This window comes from Pteropus alecto, unplaced genomic scaffold, assembly GCF_000325575.1.
Source record: "Pteropus alecto unplaced genomic scaffold, ASM32557v1 scaffold25, whole genome shotgun sequence".
Lineage (NCBI taxonomy): Eukaryota > Metazoa > Chordata > Mammalia > Chiroptera > Pteropodidae > Pteropus > Pteropus alecto.
Genome location: NW_006441955.1, coordinates 5,292,174 through 5,309,289, shown reverse-complemented (window position 1 = coordinate 5,309,289; position 17,116 = coordinate 5,292,174). Strand labels below are relative to the sequence as shown.

Sequence of the window (17,116 nt, the reverse complement as noted above, 5' to 3'; positions counted from 1 at the left end):
ACAGGACATCTCCAATATAAGGCCACTTCTTCACAACCAGGAGACGTAAGTGACCATAGAAACAAACACAGATTTAGGCAAAACAAGGAAATAAAGGAATATGTTCCAAATAAGAGACCAAGACAAAAATCTCAGAAAAAGAACTAAACGAAACAAAAATAAGCAATCTACTCAATAAAGATTTCAAAGTAACAACCATAAAAGTTTTCACTGAACTCAGGAGAAGAATGGATGAACACAGTGATAACTCTCAAAACGGAGATAGAAAATATAAGAAGGTACCAATGAGAGCTAAAGAACTGAGTAACTGCAATGAAAAAAAAATACACTAGAGGGAATCAACAACAGATTAGATGATAGAGAAGACTGGATCAGTGATCTGGAAGGCAGAGCAGTAGAAATTAACCAAGCTGAAAAACAAAAAGAATTTTTTAAAAACGAGCAGTTTAATAGACCTCTGGTACAACACCAAGCATATTAATATTCACATTACAGGGGTCCCAGAAAAAGAAGAAAGGGGCAGAAAACTTTTTTAAAGAAATAATATCTGAAAACTTCCCTAACTTTTGGAAGAAAAAGACATCTGGGTCCAAAAGGCACAGAGCATCCCAAACAAGATGAACCCAAAAGTCCACATCAATAATAAATAAAATGTCAAAAATTAAAGACAAAGAGAGTCTTAAAAGTAGTAAAAGAAAAGTAACTATTACTTACAAGGGAATCCCCTTAAGACTAAAAGCTGATTATTCAGTAGAAACTTTGCTGGTCAGAAAGGAGTGGATGATATATTGGAAAAAGCTGAAAGAGAAAACCTACAACCAGGAATACTCTATGTGGCAAGGGTATCATTCAGAATTAAAGGAGAGATAAAGAGTCCCTCGATAAGCAAAAGCCACTGCTAACTCATCACCACCAAATCAACCTAACAAGAAATGCTAAAGTGACGTCTTTAATGAAAAAGAAAAGGCCATAACTAGAAATAAGAAAAGGAATACACAATTTTAAAAAATGTAATATATGACAGCAAAAAATTTAAAATTTGGTGGTAGGGGGAGTAAAAATGTACTGCTTTTAGAACGCATTTGAACTTACGCAACCAGTAACTTAAAGCAGACTAATACAGTGCTGTATACACAGGTTGTTAGACATCTATCTATCTATCTATCTATCTATCTATCTATCTATCTTATGGTAACCATAAGCTAGAAACCTATAATAGATTAAAAAAAAAAAAAACGCACAAACTAAAAACCTATGGTAGATTAAAAAAAAGAGAAAAGAATCCAAACATAACATTAAAGAAATTCATCAAATCACAAGGAAAGAGAGCAAGAAGAAAACAACAAAGAACTACAAAAAAAACACCAGAAAACAATTAACAAAATAACAATAAGCACATATCCATCAATAATTACTTTAAATGTAAACAGACTAAACGATCCAATTGAAAGACACAGGGTGCTGAATGGATTAAAAAACAAAAACCGTAAATGTGCTGCCAACAAGAGACTTCTTCAGGTCTAATGACACACAGACTGAAAATGAAGGGATAGAAAAAGATATTCCATGCAAATGGAAACGAAAAGAAAGTTGGAGTAGTAATATATGTATTAGACAAAGTAGACTTTAAAACAAAGATTCTAACAAGAGACAAAGAAGAGCATTATATATAATGATAAAGGGATCAATCCAACAAGAGGATATAACACTTATAAATATCTAAGCACCTAACATAGGAGCATCTAAATACATCAAGAAATACTGACAGACCTCAAGGGTGAAACAGACAGTAATACAATAATAGTAGGGACTTTAACACCCTACTTACATCAATGGCTAGATCATTCATACAGGAAATCAATAAGGAAACTTGGCCTTAAATGATATCTTAGATTAAATTGACTTAATAGATATATGCAGACCATTTTGTCCAAAAACAGAATACACATTCTTTTCAAGAGCACATGAAACATGCTCAGGACAGATCACATGGTAGGCCATAAAAGTCTCAATACATTTAAAAAGACTAAAATTGTATCAAGCATTTTTTTCTGACCACATGGTATGTAGCTAAAAATCAATTACAAGAAGAAAACTAGAAAACACAAACTTGCTACTAAAAACCAATGGCTCAATGAAGAAATCAAAGAGGAAATCGAAAAATACATTGAGAAAAATGAAAATGGAAATACAACATTCCAAAATCTATGCAATGTAGCAAAAGAAGTTCAAAGAGGCAAGTTTATAATGATACAGACCTACCTCAAGAAACAAAAAATACTCAATAGTCTAACTTTATACCTAAATGAACTAAAATCAATCAATCAATAAACCACCCAAAATTAGAAGGAAAGAATAAATATCAGAATAAAAATCAATTAAATAGAGACTAAGAAAAAAAAAGATCAATGAAACAGAAGCTGGTTCTTTGAAAAGATAAACAAAACTGATAAACCTTTAGCCAGAATCATCGAGAATAAAGAGGGCCCAAATAAAATCAGAAATAAGAGAAATGACAATATCACAGAAACTCAAAGGATCATAAGAGATTACTACGAACAATTATACGCCATCAACTGGACAATCCAGAAGAACAGATAAATTTCTAAAAACATACAATCTTCCAAGACTGAATCAAGAAGAAATGGAAAATATGAATCAGACTGATAACCAGTAACTAAATTGAATCAGTAATCAAAAAAATTCCCAACAAGCAAAAGTCCAGCACCAGATGGCTTGACAGGTGAATTCTACCAAACATTTAAAGAGAAGTTAATACCTATCCTTTCTACAATTATTCCAAAAAACTGAAGAGGATAGTATGCTGCCAAATTCATTTAAAGAGATCAGCATTACCCTGATAGCAAAACCAGACACCACAAAAATAAAAAATAAAAAAAAAAAAAGAGAGAGAGAGAGAAACAGGCTGATATCCCTGATGAACATAGATGCAAAAAACCTCAACAAAATATCAGTAAACCATATTCAACAACACATTAAAAGGATCATACACCATGATCAAGTGGGATTTATTCCAGGGAGGTAAGGATGGTTCAACATCTGCAAATCAATGTAATACACCACATTAACAAAGTATAAAACCACATGATCATCTCAATAGATATAGAAAAAGCATTTAACAAAATTCAACATCCATTTATGATAAAAACTCTCAACAAAGTGGGCATAGAGGGACATACCTCAACATAATAAAGGGCATATACAACAAACCCATAGCTAACATATTCAATGGTAGAAAGCTAAAATCTTTCCTCTAAGATCAGGAACGAGGAGGCCACTCTTAGCACTTTTATTCAACATAGTACTGGAAGTCCTAGTCACAGCAATTAAACAAAAGAAAATAAGGTTATCCAGATTGGATAGGAAGAAGTAAAACTCACTATTTGCAGATGACGTGATTCTATATATATAAAACCCTAAAGAATCCACCAAAAAACTAAATAAAAACTGAATGAATTCAGTAAAGTTTCAGGATACAAAATTAATAACTAAATAAAAACTGAATAAAAAACTAAATAAAAACTGAATAAATGAATTCAGTAAAGTTTCAGGATACAAAATTAATATACATAAATCTGTTGCATTTCTATACACTAATAACAAATAGTCAGAAAAAGAATTTTTTAAAAATCCATTTTACAACTGCATCAAAAAGAATATAATACCTAGGAATAAATTTAACTAAGGAAGTGAAAGACTTATACTCTGAAAACTATTAAGACATTGAAAAACTAAGTTGAAGAAGACATAAATAATTATAAAGATGTATCATACTCATGACTTGAAAGAATTAATACTGTTAAAATGTCCATACTACCCAAGACAACTTACAAATTCGATGTAACCCTTATAAAAATACGTATGGCATTTTTCACAGAACTAGAACGAATAATCTTAAAATTTGTATGAAACTACAAAAGAATCCAAATAGCCAAAGCAATCTTGAGAAAGAAGAAAAAAGGTGAAGATATCACACTTCCTGATTTCAAATTATACTGCAAAGCCATAGTAATCAAAATAGTATGGTACTGGTACAAAAACATACACATTGATCAATGGAACAGAATAGAGTCCAGAAGTAAACCCATGCTTATGTGGTCGATTAACCAATGACAAAGGAGGCAAGAACATACATTGGGGAAAAGACAGTCTCAACAAAAAATGGCTCTGGGAAAACTAAACAGCTACATGCAAAAGAATGAAACTGGATCACTTTTTTGTACCATATACAAAAATTAACTCAAAATGGATTAAAGACTGAAATGTAAGACCTGAAACTATAAAACTACTAGATAAAAACACAGGCAGTAAACTCACTGACATTGGTTTCAACAATTTTTTTTAGATCTGTCTCCTTAGGCAAGGAAAACAAAAGCAAAAATAAACAAATTGGACTACATCAAACTACAAAGCTTTTACATAGCAAAGGAAACCATCCATCGACATAACAGAAAAAAGCAATCTACAGAATGGGAGAATATATTTGCAAGTGATATACCTAATAAGGGGTTAATATCCAAAATATATAATGCACTCATACAATTCAACAGCAAAAAAACAATCTGATTTAAATATGGGCAGAGTGTTGCGGAGATGGTTTGGAAGAAGAGTCGGAGTCTGGAAATGTCTAACTTACATGGATAAAGGAGAGGAGGACGGACAATACTAGCCACCCAACCCCTATCTCCATGGCCTTTTATTAAGTTTCACAACAATGTAGCTTTGTAATTTAGTAATAGTTACTACCAGGTTAGTAGATACAAGCTACAGCCAACTCCCAGATTCAGCCTCAAAGCCACCTCCGTGTTCTCAGCTATTTCCTCTCAAGCATCTTTTTCTTATCCTCTTATGTATCTCTTTCTAGTCCCTAGAGCAAGAAGTCTCGGAATCGGTCAGGCGTGTGCACCCTCCCTGCAATGTGTCCTTGTGTGTAAGTCCACATCTTCTTCTTTTGTTCTTGTTGCTCCAAGCACCAGACACCCCGCCAGGAACATTCTGTACCACAGGCATCTCTTACAACAGTAGAGAACCTGGAGAGACATGTTTCCAAAGACAACATACAGATGGCTAACAGACACATGAAAAGGTGCTCAATGTCACTATTCATCCAGGAAATGCAAATCGAAACCACAATGAACATATCACCTCACACCTGTCAGAACGGCTATTATCAAAAAGACAACAATGTCAAGTGTTGGCAAGGATATGGAGAAAAGGGAAAGAACCCTTATGCACTGTTGGTGGGACTATAAATTGATGCAGCAACAGTGGAAAACAGTATGGTGGTTCCCACAAAAATTAAAAAATAGAACTACCATACAGCCCAGCAATTTTATTTCTGGGTATTTATCCAAAGAAATCAAAAACAACAATTCGAAAAGATATATACACCCCTATGTTCACTACAGCATTGTTTACATTAGCCAAGATACAGAAGCAATCTAGGTGTCTATCAATAGGTGAATGGATAAAGATGTGGTACATATATACAATAGAAATATTACCCATAGAAAAGAATGAAATCTTGCCATTTGAGATAACATGGATAGACCTAGAGAGTATTATGCTAAGTGACATAGGTCAGACAAAGACAAATACCATATGTGGAATCTAAAAAACAAAATACACAAACAAAACAGAAACAAACTCATAGATACAGAGAACAAATTGATGGTCACTAGATGGGAGAGGGACTGAGGGAGATGAGTGAAAAAGGTAAAAGGAATTAAGTACAAACTGTGACTTATAAAAACAGTCACAGGGATGTAAAATACAGAATAGAGAATGTAGTCAAAAATACTGTAATAACTATGTATAGTGCCAGATGCATACTAGACTTATCAAGGTGATCACTCTGCAAGATATATAAGTGTCTAATCACTATGTTGCACACTTGAAACTAATATAGTATGTCAACTTTAATTAAAAAAATAAATTTTAAAAATTAAAGAAATAAAACATTTTTAAAAAACAAAAGATGTATGTGCACCCCTGTGTTCATGGCAGCATTATTTACAAAAGCCAAGATATGGAAGCAATGTAAATGTCCATCGATAGATGAATGGATAAAGATGTGGTGTATATTATATAGAGAGAGGGAGAGGAGGGAGAAAAAAGAGGGAGAGAGGGGGGAGGTAGGAATGTTACTTGACCATAAGAATGAAATCTTGCCATTTGCAACAACGTGATGGACTTAGAGGGTTATTACATTAAGTGAAGTCACAGAGAGAAAGACAAATACCATCTGATTTTACCTATTTGTGGATTCTAAAAAGCAAAACCAAACAAAACAGACTTATAGATACAGAGAACAAACTGATGGTTGCCAGGAGTGGATGGTGAGGAGATGGGAGAAACAGGTGAAGGAGATTAAGAAGGTCAAACTTCCAATTATAAAATAAATAAGTCACAGGGATGTAGTATGCAACATAGGGAATTAGTCGATAATATTGTAATAATTTTGTATGGTGACAGATGGTTACTAAACTTAATGCGTAGTTCATTTTGTAAGATATTTAAATGTCAACTATAATTGAGAAACAAATTTAGAAAAAATATTTAAAATAATGACACTGATACTGAAGCATGACTAATTACCATGTTGTATACCTGAAACTAATATAATATTGTATGTCAACTACACTTCAATTTAAAAATTAGAAATTAATAATAAATAAATAAAGTAAGGTTACAAGATGTGTAGGACAGAATGTATCTTGTGCAGGTACAAGATACTTCTGATAAATGTTCCACTAGAAAAGAATAGAGAGAGAATAAGGGTATTATTAAAAAAAAAAAAAAATAGCTGAGAGAGGGCAAGACAACATAAAACAGAGCAGCTTTGTATATCTCCTCTTAAAACCATACCAGAAATGTGAGAAACACAGAGCAAACAGCAAGGAGTGAGTCACCTGGGGTCTGGATGAACATAGGCACTAAAACTAAGGAGAGAAATAAGCAAGTACCCTGCAATGGTAGGAGGGGGACCTCGGTGTGCCCTGTGCCCCCTGCTGAGCAGCTCTAAGCCCTACACTGGTGTCACCTGTCCTCAGTTTCTGGTGTGGCCTCTTGAGGCAACTATAAAGCACAGCACGAGTATATCAGCCATCTGGGGATTGCTTGCTGAATCTTACCAGGTGGCCCCAGGGGGGGTACAGTTTGGGGCTAAACTTGGCCTGCAGTTGGACCCCTCTCAGGACTGTGCCCCTGTATACCTACTACACAAAGCTATGCTAATAAGACCAGGAGACTTAGGAGTTTTGCTTAGTACACAGAAACAGAAACAGAAAGACAATCAAAATGGGGAGACAATGAAGCATATCCTACATGAAAAAATAGAACAGTGCTCCAGGAAAAATGGAGTCAAGCAATCTACCAGATGCAGAGTTCAAAACATTGGTTATAATGGTGCTCAATGAACTTAGGGGAAGAATAGACGAACTCAGTGAGAACTTTAACAAAGAGATAAAAAACAAAAATGGAGATGGAAATTGTAAAAGAGAACCAGTTAGAAATGAAGAATAAACTATCTGAGATAAAATATATATCAGAGGGAATCAACAGAGTGAAGGAAGTAGAGGATCGAATCACTGATATAGAGGATGGGGTAGCAGAGGACATGAGAGGATGGGGTAGCAGAGGACATGTAATCAAAACAGCAACAAGAAAAAGAATCCAAAATAATGGAGATAATATATGGAGCTTATGGGATAACATCAAATGTAACATTCACATTTATGGATACCAGAAGAAGAAAACCTATTTGAAGAAATAATGATGGAAAACTTCTCTCACCTGATGAAGGAAATAGACATATAACCTCAGGAAGCTCAGAGAATCCCAAAAAAGATGAACTGAAAGAAGCCCACACTGATACATACCATAATTAAAATCCCAAAGGTTAAAGACAAAGAGGGAATCTTAAAAGCAGCAAGAGAAGAACAGTTACCTACAAGGGAGCATCCATAAGGCTGGCGGCTGATTTCTCAAAAGAAACTGCAGGACAGATGGGCTTGGCACAAAATAGTCAATGTGATGAAAAGCCAGGATCTACAACAAAGATTACTTTATACAGTGAAGCTATCATTTAGAGTCAAAGGACACAGATAAAGAGCTTCCTAGACAAGAAAAAGCTGAAGAAGTTCATCACCACCAAGTTGGCATTACAGGAAATGTTGGAGAGACTTCTTTAAGAAGAAAAGATATGTAGCAAAAATATGAATAAAGAATGGCAATAACTACATATCTATTAACAAGTACTTCAAATGAAAAAGAATTAAGTGCTCCAATCAATAGAGAGGGTGGCTGAATGGAAAAGGAAACAAGACTCTTACATATGCTGTCTACAAGAGACTCACTTCAGATTAAAAGACACAGACTAAAAGCAAGGGGATGGGAACAGATACTGCATAATGGACTTAGAGTGTATCATGCTGAATGGAGTAAGTCAGACAGAGAAAGACAAATGCTGCATGATTTCACATACATGTGGAATCTAAAGAACAAAAAGCAACAACAACAATAACAACAATGGCAACAAACTTATAGATACAGAGAATATTTTGAGGGTTACTAGAGGGGAGAGAGGGTTTGGGGGGTCGGTGGAAAAGGGCAAAGGGATTAAGAAGTACAAATGAATATTTACAAAATAGTCATCAAATATAAAGTATAGCATAAGAAATATAGTCAATAATATTGTAATAAATATGTAAGATACAGAGGTGCTAGATTTATTGGGGTGACCACTTTGTGAATTATATAAATCTCTAATCATTATGTTGTACAACTGAAACTAATATATTATTGTATACCAATTGAAAAAAACTCATTGAATTGTACACTGTAAATAAAGCAACTAATTGTCTATTATATTTCAATTAAAAAGTTAAAAACAACAGCTGAGAATTGTCATCAATTTCAGAAAGTAAGGTGATAAAATAAGACTAACTTGTAAACACAATGAACAAAATCAAGACAAAGTAGGAAAAAAGATTTGAAAGTTCCCTGAAATTAAAGAAAAAGATCAACATACAGTAGACAAAAAATGAACAAAGGATACCAACAGATAATTCAAGGAAAAGGAGACAGCTGGAAAACTATTATGTTTTGAATACATACGGTTTTTACTGCATACATGATACATAGCCCATAGTGCCCAGAGCTGAACCTGTGGTTGAGAGAAGTTGCCAAGGAGTGGGAAAAATGCCTTGAAGGATCTAAAAAGGTACAAAAAATATGTTCATTCAGAACTCAGGCTAACATCAGGGATACAATAATAATTTTCAACATTTTCCCCATAGGGTCAATTCCTGAAATAGATATATTATTGAGCATATAATGAAAGCTAGCATCTAAGAAACTGCATTCTGTGTTATACACGCTACACATTCATTATCTCATTTCATCCTTAATCCTGTAAACTGTCACTTCATTTTACAGATAAGGAAAACTAAATTTCAGAGATTTTCTAAAAGTGATGTCTCAATATCACAAAAAAATAAGATTTAAACATAAGGCTATTTGATATTTGACTCTAATATTTTATCACTGTACCACACAGTGATTAGACAGAGGACAGGCTTTAAGAAAAGTTCGACACCATCATGAAATTACCTGTACGTCACCAATGCTGTCATCTTACAACACGAATTTGGCCAATTCTGGATGGTTGCATACTATACAAAAAGAGAAACCAAAATTCTAGTATTGTATTCCATCGTTTTTAAAATGTCATAATGACTGTTTCATGTCACTTATAATTAAATATATATGAAACAGCAGAAAATTTCAAAATATGGGAATGATTACCCAAATTTAGGTATACCTACCTGCCAAAATATCAATTAGATAACCATTATAAATGTAGCATATGAACAAAGTCATGTGGAAAACAATGCAATAAAAGGGGCTTCTATTTAAAGATGGAGGACAGAGCATGCATCCACTCCTTCCCTAAATCCCATAATCAGAAAAGTACAAATGGTTCAAAATAAAAGAAGGCAAACACACAGAGAACAAAGCAAAAGGAAAAGGATAACTGCTTCAATAGATCTAACACAGGGGAAGGTTAAAAGAACAATTTGAACAGTGAACAGAACCCTCAAGAGACTTAAAAATTAGGTGTACCAGGAACTTCAGGAAGTGAGATTAGACATAGGGTTAAAAATAAAAGGACCGGTTGAAAGTACCAAAGAAAACAAGACTTCTAGATCTCTTCTCCCATCCCTAACAAAAACCTCTATACTGGGCAACACCATGAGCAGTTGAGGGTGGGAGTACCATCCTAAAAACAGAAGGCCAAAATGAAAACCTTAATACTAAATACTGAGACTCCCTTGCCCCCATCATCCTCTAGTGGGCTTTCAGACTGTGGGCAGCCAAGCTTATAGCTTTCAATCAGGAAAATAGAATATTCTTCTTTGGGTAAATCCTAATCAGGGCAAGACAAAAGAGCTAATGACACTGACCTTGAGGAACAACTAATTCAGATCACTCTATAGTGAAGCCCATAGTTAACAAGTTCCACCCATCTACACAAAGCTTCAAAACAGTCCCATTCTTAGATATAAATGGACAGCTAAGGGTCACCTTATACTTTAAGAAAATCTGTAACATAAAGGAACAAAAATAGGGGAAAAAAAAGCAACTTGCCAGAAACCAGAAACCTTGGAGGTAGAGAAAAACTTAAAACCCCAAACTATGCTCGTTTCGGCAGCGCATAGACTAAAAAAAACCCCAAACTATCATTAATACTTTTAAAGAGATAATAAAGAGATATAGCAACCATGAAACAAGAATAAAATATTGTATAAAAAAGAAGCACTCAAGAGAACAATACAGTTCTTGGAAACTGAAATTATAGTAGCAGAAATGCAAAATCCAATAGAAAGAGTGGAAGTTGAAAAAGATTTTTTAAAAAGACAAATAGGGAAATAGATAAGAAGAGTTTGAATTAGCAGTTACAAAATAGTCACGAGGATGTGAAGTATAGCATGGGGAATACAATAAATAATATTGTAATAACTATGTATAGCCAGGTAGGTACTAGACGAATCAGGGGAATCACTTCGTAAATTACATAAATGTCTAACCACTATGTTGTTCACCTGAAACTAATATAAATTAAATACTGAATGTCAGCTAATTGAAAACTAAAAAAAAAAAAAGAAAAAGAAAATGAAAATTAAAAAAAATAAAAATAAAAAAGATGACTTTGTAGGGCCGACATCCCCAGATAAGGAAGGGGATAGAGAAGGAGGGAGAAATTTCCCAGAACTGAAGGAAACAAGCTTCCAGAGTTATAAGTAGCCAAACATAACAGATGAAAATATATCCATATCAAGACACATCACTGTTATTTCCAAACACTGAGACCAAAGAAAGATCTTAAAACTTCCAAAGAAAAATGGCGTGGGACTTCCAAACAGTGATACTGAGACACAAAAGACAACAAAGCAATGACTTAAAAATTCTGAAGGGAAAATATTTCAAAACTAAAATTCTATATTCAGCCATTTGATCAACTAAAATGTGAAGATCTTTTCAAATGGATATGGTTTCAAATTTTCTCTTTCATGCATCTCTTTTAGGAAGCTACTGGAGGATATGATCTAGCAAAATGAGGGAGTACATCAAAAAACAGGAAGGCATGCAATCCAGGAAACAGAAAAACCAATACAAGTAAAAAAATCCCCAGGACTATATTAAAGGAATATCCTTTAATACTGATAACAGTACAGCAGATATACAAAAAAAGCAGACCAGATGAAAGAAAGACAGAAGGCTCTGGGAAATAAGTCTCTGAGAAGCTAAAGTAAATAGAATATGTTTAAATGTACCAAAAGGAGATTTATACTTAGGGTATAAGGAAGGGTGTGTATAGGGAGAGTGAGAAAAACAACTTTCAATTTCTGGAGTGGGAAAATTAATAGATCATGCCTAAAACTGCATAGTCAAGAAGGAGCTACATATATTATTCAGAGACAAGGAGGTGAATACAAAAAGAAATAGCATTAAAAAGAGCTGAAAGTGGGAAAGAGAATTGGAATAAGCCATACACACTTGCCTGCATGTATAACTTTTTAATAAAAGAAAAATACCAGAAGAAATGTGACAAAATAGAGGTTAACAGAACTTAGCTTTGGGGGATATGGGTAATTTATAATACTTTATATTTTTGTTTCCCATTTTCTACAATGAACATATATTTCTAAAACTCTTGTAATCTAGAAAAATAAGTTTTCTGCAAAAAGAAATCACTCAGGATTTTGTACCAGATCCTGGAGAAGAACACTTCTCTGAAGGTCACAGGATATCCAAGGCTGTTTGTCAGATGTCAGGTGGGCTATGATGCCTGCAGCAAAATAGCTGACTTCCATTTCTTTGCTATGGAGCAAAATGCTGATATGCTTCACCACATCTTCAGTCACCAGCTTGGAAGAGAGTTCTCTGACTTCAGCTATGTTGTTCTACAGGTCAGATGGAGCAGAGAATATCAGGGACAGGGAAGGAGGGGAGAATCAGGAACTGTTTACACTGTCTCTCCTAGTGCTTAGCTCTGATATATTCAGAACACTCAGTCCCATCTGCCTCTCTCTTAATTTAGCCTAACATCACAATCCCATCCCTTGATGATGATGACGATCAGTAATAAAAAGATAAAAAAAAAAACAACAACACTGAGTAAGCACTTACTAAGTGCCAGGCACTGCACTAGATATATAAAACTTCTTTTTATCTACCTATCTCACTTCATCTTTAAAATAGTCATACAAAGAAATCTGACTCATCAAAACTAACTTGTCGGGTTCACCTTGCTAATACCTGGTTAACTAGAATGTAAATCCAGGCCTGACTCAAATACTTAATGTTCCTGGGGGCCATTAAGTATTATATTAGCTTGAAGTTTAACAGCAACAATGAAGGGTGGGTAGCATTTTTCTTTATTTTATATATTGTATTAATTTTCTATGCTGTGTAAACAAATTACCACAAACTCCCCAGCTTAAAACAACACACATTTTTCTCACAGTTTCTGTGGGTCAAGAGCCTAGGCATGGCTTAGCTAAGTCCTCTAATCTGGGGTCTTACAAGGCTACAGTCAAAGTGCCAGCTGGGCTGAACTCTCATACGGAGGCTCCACTGAGGTGGGGGAGTTGATTTCCAAATTCACTTAGGCTGCTGGCAGAATTCATTTCCTTGTGGCTATAGGACTAGGAGTTTCAGTTTCTTGCTGGAGGCCACCTTAGCTCCTAGAAGCTGCCCATAGTTCCTTGTCATGTAGGCTTCTCCCTTCTCCAACCATTTACTTCATGCCTGCTTGCTTCTTCAAAGCCAGTGAGGAAGAATCTCTCTAGAGTGTCTGCTAGCAAGATGGATTTACATAGAGTAAGGTTTAGAGGTGAAACAAGTTTAAGTGAACATAGCAGTTACCAATCCTTCTGAAGCAGCTTTCAGAGAAGTAGAGGCAACAGACTAGTATGTTGAAAATACCATATGGTACTACGCAGAAAATTATGCTGTTTTGAGATACCACCCTCCTCCAGTTTTTCCCAAGACCAGTTCTACAGTTCTATCCTTCTTGTCATTAGCATAATTTCAACAGCAAGTGTCACAGATGGTAGCTCCAAACACGAGTCAAGATGCTAGATAACATCCTTAATGTAACTGAGAGAGACACCTTGGTTGAACCCCAAGATTTCTCTTGTAAACTTGGCAGAGGCTACTTTTATATTAGTTTTTTCTTTCCAAGAGTCTATGGAACAAAACGTTGAGAAGATAGGAGCTATAGGAGATTATGGGTATTCATCCTTCAGAAAAAGGAAGGAAAAGAGACAACCTCAGAAGGTAGTATTTTGAGAGGCTCTCAGAAAGATAAGGAGTAAAAGATCTCTTAGGTCAGCTAGTAGTAGGATACCTAGTACTGTACAGAAGAGGATTCAATCCACCTTTCTGGACTGATTTCCCATTGCTTTCTTCTTCCTATCTTCTCCCAAAATTCCCACTAGTCTGTATTACAGTGTCTCTCACATGATTATATTTTTCATTTTCCCTAGCCAAAAATGACCTTTGTTCTCTACTGCTTTCTTTGTCCCTTCTACTTTTCTCTATCTTCCAGATTTCCAATATTAATCTTCCTCTCTGTGAAACCTTTCGCATCTACTCTGTTCCAAGTCCTGTATGTGCTAGAGACACAAAAGAAAAGACAAGAGTTCCTGCTTTCAAAGAGTTTGTGATCTAGAATTCAAAGGCTTCCACTGGACTTTGTGCCTCTTTTCTAGCACTTACCACAGTCAATCTTAGAGGGCTATTTATAAACATGTCATACATCCTCTCCCCAACATAATGCTATAAGCACCATCAGCTTGATATATTTCATGTATCTGTGTCCCTACAGCACTGGCACAACAAACTGCAGAGTACATCTTTATTGCTTTTTGCAAATCTTCACCTTTACCTTTAGGAAACAAAAAAATTTCTCGATAATGAACATCCTAAGAAAGTATGATAAACAAAGAAATTTCTAAAAAATGGATTGCCTTGTTAAAGAGGAAGTGTATTAAAGAGGTTAATATCAGAGGGTCTAGAGCCAGACTGCGTGAGTTTGAATTCTGATTCTTCCTCTTACTCTCTAGGTAACACAGGGTAAATGGCACTCTTGTGGCTCAGATTCTAGTTCTATAAAATGTAGATAACAATGTGTGGTAGAGTATAGAACACAATTTTTCCTATCCCTGTCTATACGCCCCTTAGCAATGTGACTTTGCTGCTCCTATCAAGGGAGAGCCACCTCCTCTAATCTGGGCTTAATCATGGGCATAATAAGAAATATCTATTTGGTCCTTGTCCCCAGTTCCTGACACAGCTCTTAAATCTCTTCGAATTTCCCAAGTGATAGGAATGATAAGAGCATCTTCAAAATGGGGGCTGGATGCCAGAAAGATCAAACATTAATTTGAAGCCCAGAACTTTCAGCCCCACCCGCAAACTCTGGGCTGAAGATTGAGTTAATAATGAGTTAATAAATATGTGATGAAACTTCCATAAAAAAACTCTTAAATGATGGGGTTTGGAGAACTTCTGGGTTGGTGAACACATCAAGGTTCTGAGAGAGTGATGTGCCCAAAGACGGCATGGAAGCTCAACGTGCACTCCTCCTTCCTTGCCCTATTCTTCTCTTCCATTTGACAGTTTCTTAGTTATATCCTTTATAATATATTGATAATAGCAAGTAAAATGCCTTGCTGAATTCTGAGCCATTCTAACAAATTATCTACCTAAGGGCGTTGTGAAACTCCCAACTTATAGTCAGTCAGAAGTGCAGGTGGCCTAAGGACTTACGACTGGCATCTAAAGTGAAGGTAGTCTTGTGGACTGAGCCTTTTAACTTGTGGAATCTGACATTAATTCCAGGTTGTTAGTGTCAGAACTGAATTGAACTGAACTGCAGGACACCCAGATGGTGTCAGTTGAAGAAGTGGTTGTAGGAAAACATCCCAAAGCATGTAACTTGCTTTGGCCAATGAAACATTAGAAAATGTGACATAAACAGAGGTTTAGGAAGTGCTTGTGCAGTGGGCCTTGCCTTTTATTGCTCCTGAAACTGCCAAATGATGAAATCTAGGGAGACACAAGGCCCAGCTAATAACCTACTCCAACTGTAAGATGTGTTAGGCCATCTTATATTACAGCACCTAGCCCTCACTGAGCCACCAGATGACTATAGCTATAGGAGTAATTCCACAAGAGACCAGAATAACTGTACAACTGAGCTGAGTTCAAACTGCTGACCCACAGATTCATAAGTAAATCAAAAGGCAGATGTTTTAAGCTGTAGTCTGTTCACAGCAATAGATGATTGATACATAATGATATTTATTTTATAGGGATGATGTGAAGATTAAATGAGTCAATACATGTCAATTGCTTACAAAAGTGCCTAGCATATATAGTAGGTACTACATAAGTGTTACTTTCCTATTTTTTTAAAGTAATTATAATTAACTCAAAACAATTCACCTTACCAAAAGGCCAAGTACTTTGCTTTGTATTGCTGACTCTGAAAAAGTCTGTCAAAAGAAAGCACAGGTTACTTTATCATGAAGAAAAGAACTTGACATGTAAAATTAATCCCGTCTTCCCACCTCCAAGACTTGGATGAAGATTGACAATCCTTGATTTTCAATAAAGTGCTTGCAGGCAGCTGGAGACTCATCTGTAAGATTCCAAAGTGCTTTCAAAGTAAACAAGAGGGTGACATCATCTAAATTCTCGGTAGTCTTTTGTTTTACTATTGCTAGAAGTTCCTAAAAAGCAAACAGACAGGGAGTTAGAGGCTATAATGACTAACTCAATTCCAGGATAAGGAAAGCAATAGTTAAGAAAAGTTTAAAAAATAAAAAAAATAAAAAAATAAAACCTGGGTTCTAAACCCAAGTTCTTCCACTTAAAACCTTTGTGATCCACTTCTCCCTATAAAATGAGTTACACTTACCTCCTAGGATTTTTATAAAGATTAAATGGGGAAAAAATTAAAGTTTAATGAACACTTAATCTAATTCTTGCTGCTTGTTAATAAATCACATAGTCAAGAGCATATCAGCTATTCTATTATTCATTTATTGAGACTATCTCGTCAGTACCTTCTGGAAGTCAGGCACTTATTCGGGTAAGAGAGATCAAAATTTAGATGGTTTTTCTCAGCTAAATAAAATATTTTTTAAGTTTTAGTAAATGCTCTGAAGGAAACACATAAAAGCCTAAGAATTTACTTTAGAAAAGGTGGAAGAGGGAAGCATCCACACAAAAACAATATATAAACTGGACAGAAGACAGAGGATAATCCAGCCAAGCAAGGACTGGGGACATACGGAAAGTGGATAAGGTGGTGGTGGGGAAAAGAATATGCCAGACAAAGAAAAAGTTTGCTGTACTAGGCCGCTGAGTAGGTCAGTATGGCTAGAGAGTAACACTAATATTATAACCATATGCCGTAACAGTTTGAAGAAATCACTGGCTCTCTTTATAGATTCCAGCATACCATTTGAGATCAGAATATTTCTAGACAAGTTAAGCCTAGTATTTACGCTTTCTTTCA

At 35.2% G+C, this 17,116-nt stretch overlaps 1 protein-coding gene across 1 annotated transcript in view; it reads right to left on the bottom strand.

Moving 5' to 3' along the window:
- The window catches only part of ZYG11A (zyg-11 family member A, cell cycle regulator), a 66,319-nt gene that overhangs the window by 1,605 nt on the left and 47,598 nt on the right, over nucleotides 1-17,116 (bottom strand). Inside the window, exons 9-13 of the mRNA XM_006919447.2 lie at nucleotides 16,164-16,325; nucleotides 16,044-16,088; nucleotides 12,294-12,488; nucleotides 9,634-9,695; nucleotides 9,139-9,236 (exon numbers count right to left, since the gene is read on the bottom strand). Coding sequence (XP_006919509.2) covers nucleotides 9,139-9,236; nucleotides 9,634-9,695; nucleotides 12,294-12,488; nucleotides 16,044-16,088; nucleotides 16,164-16,325 — 562 coding nt within the window. The remainder of the gene's footprint in view (nucleotides 1-9,138; nucleotides 9,237-9,633; nucleotides 9,696-12,293; nucleotides 12,489-16,043; nucleotides 16,089-16,163; nucleotides 16,326-17,116) is intronic.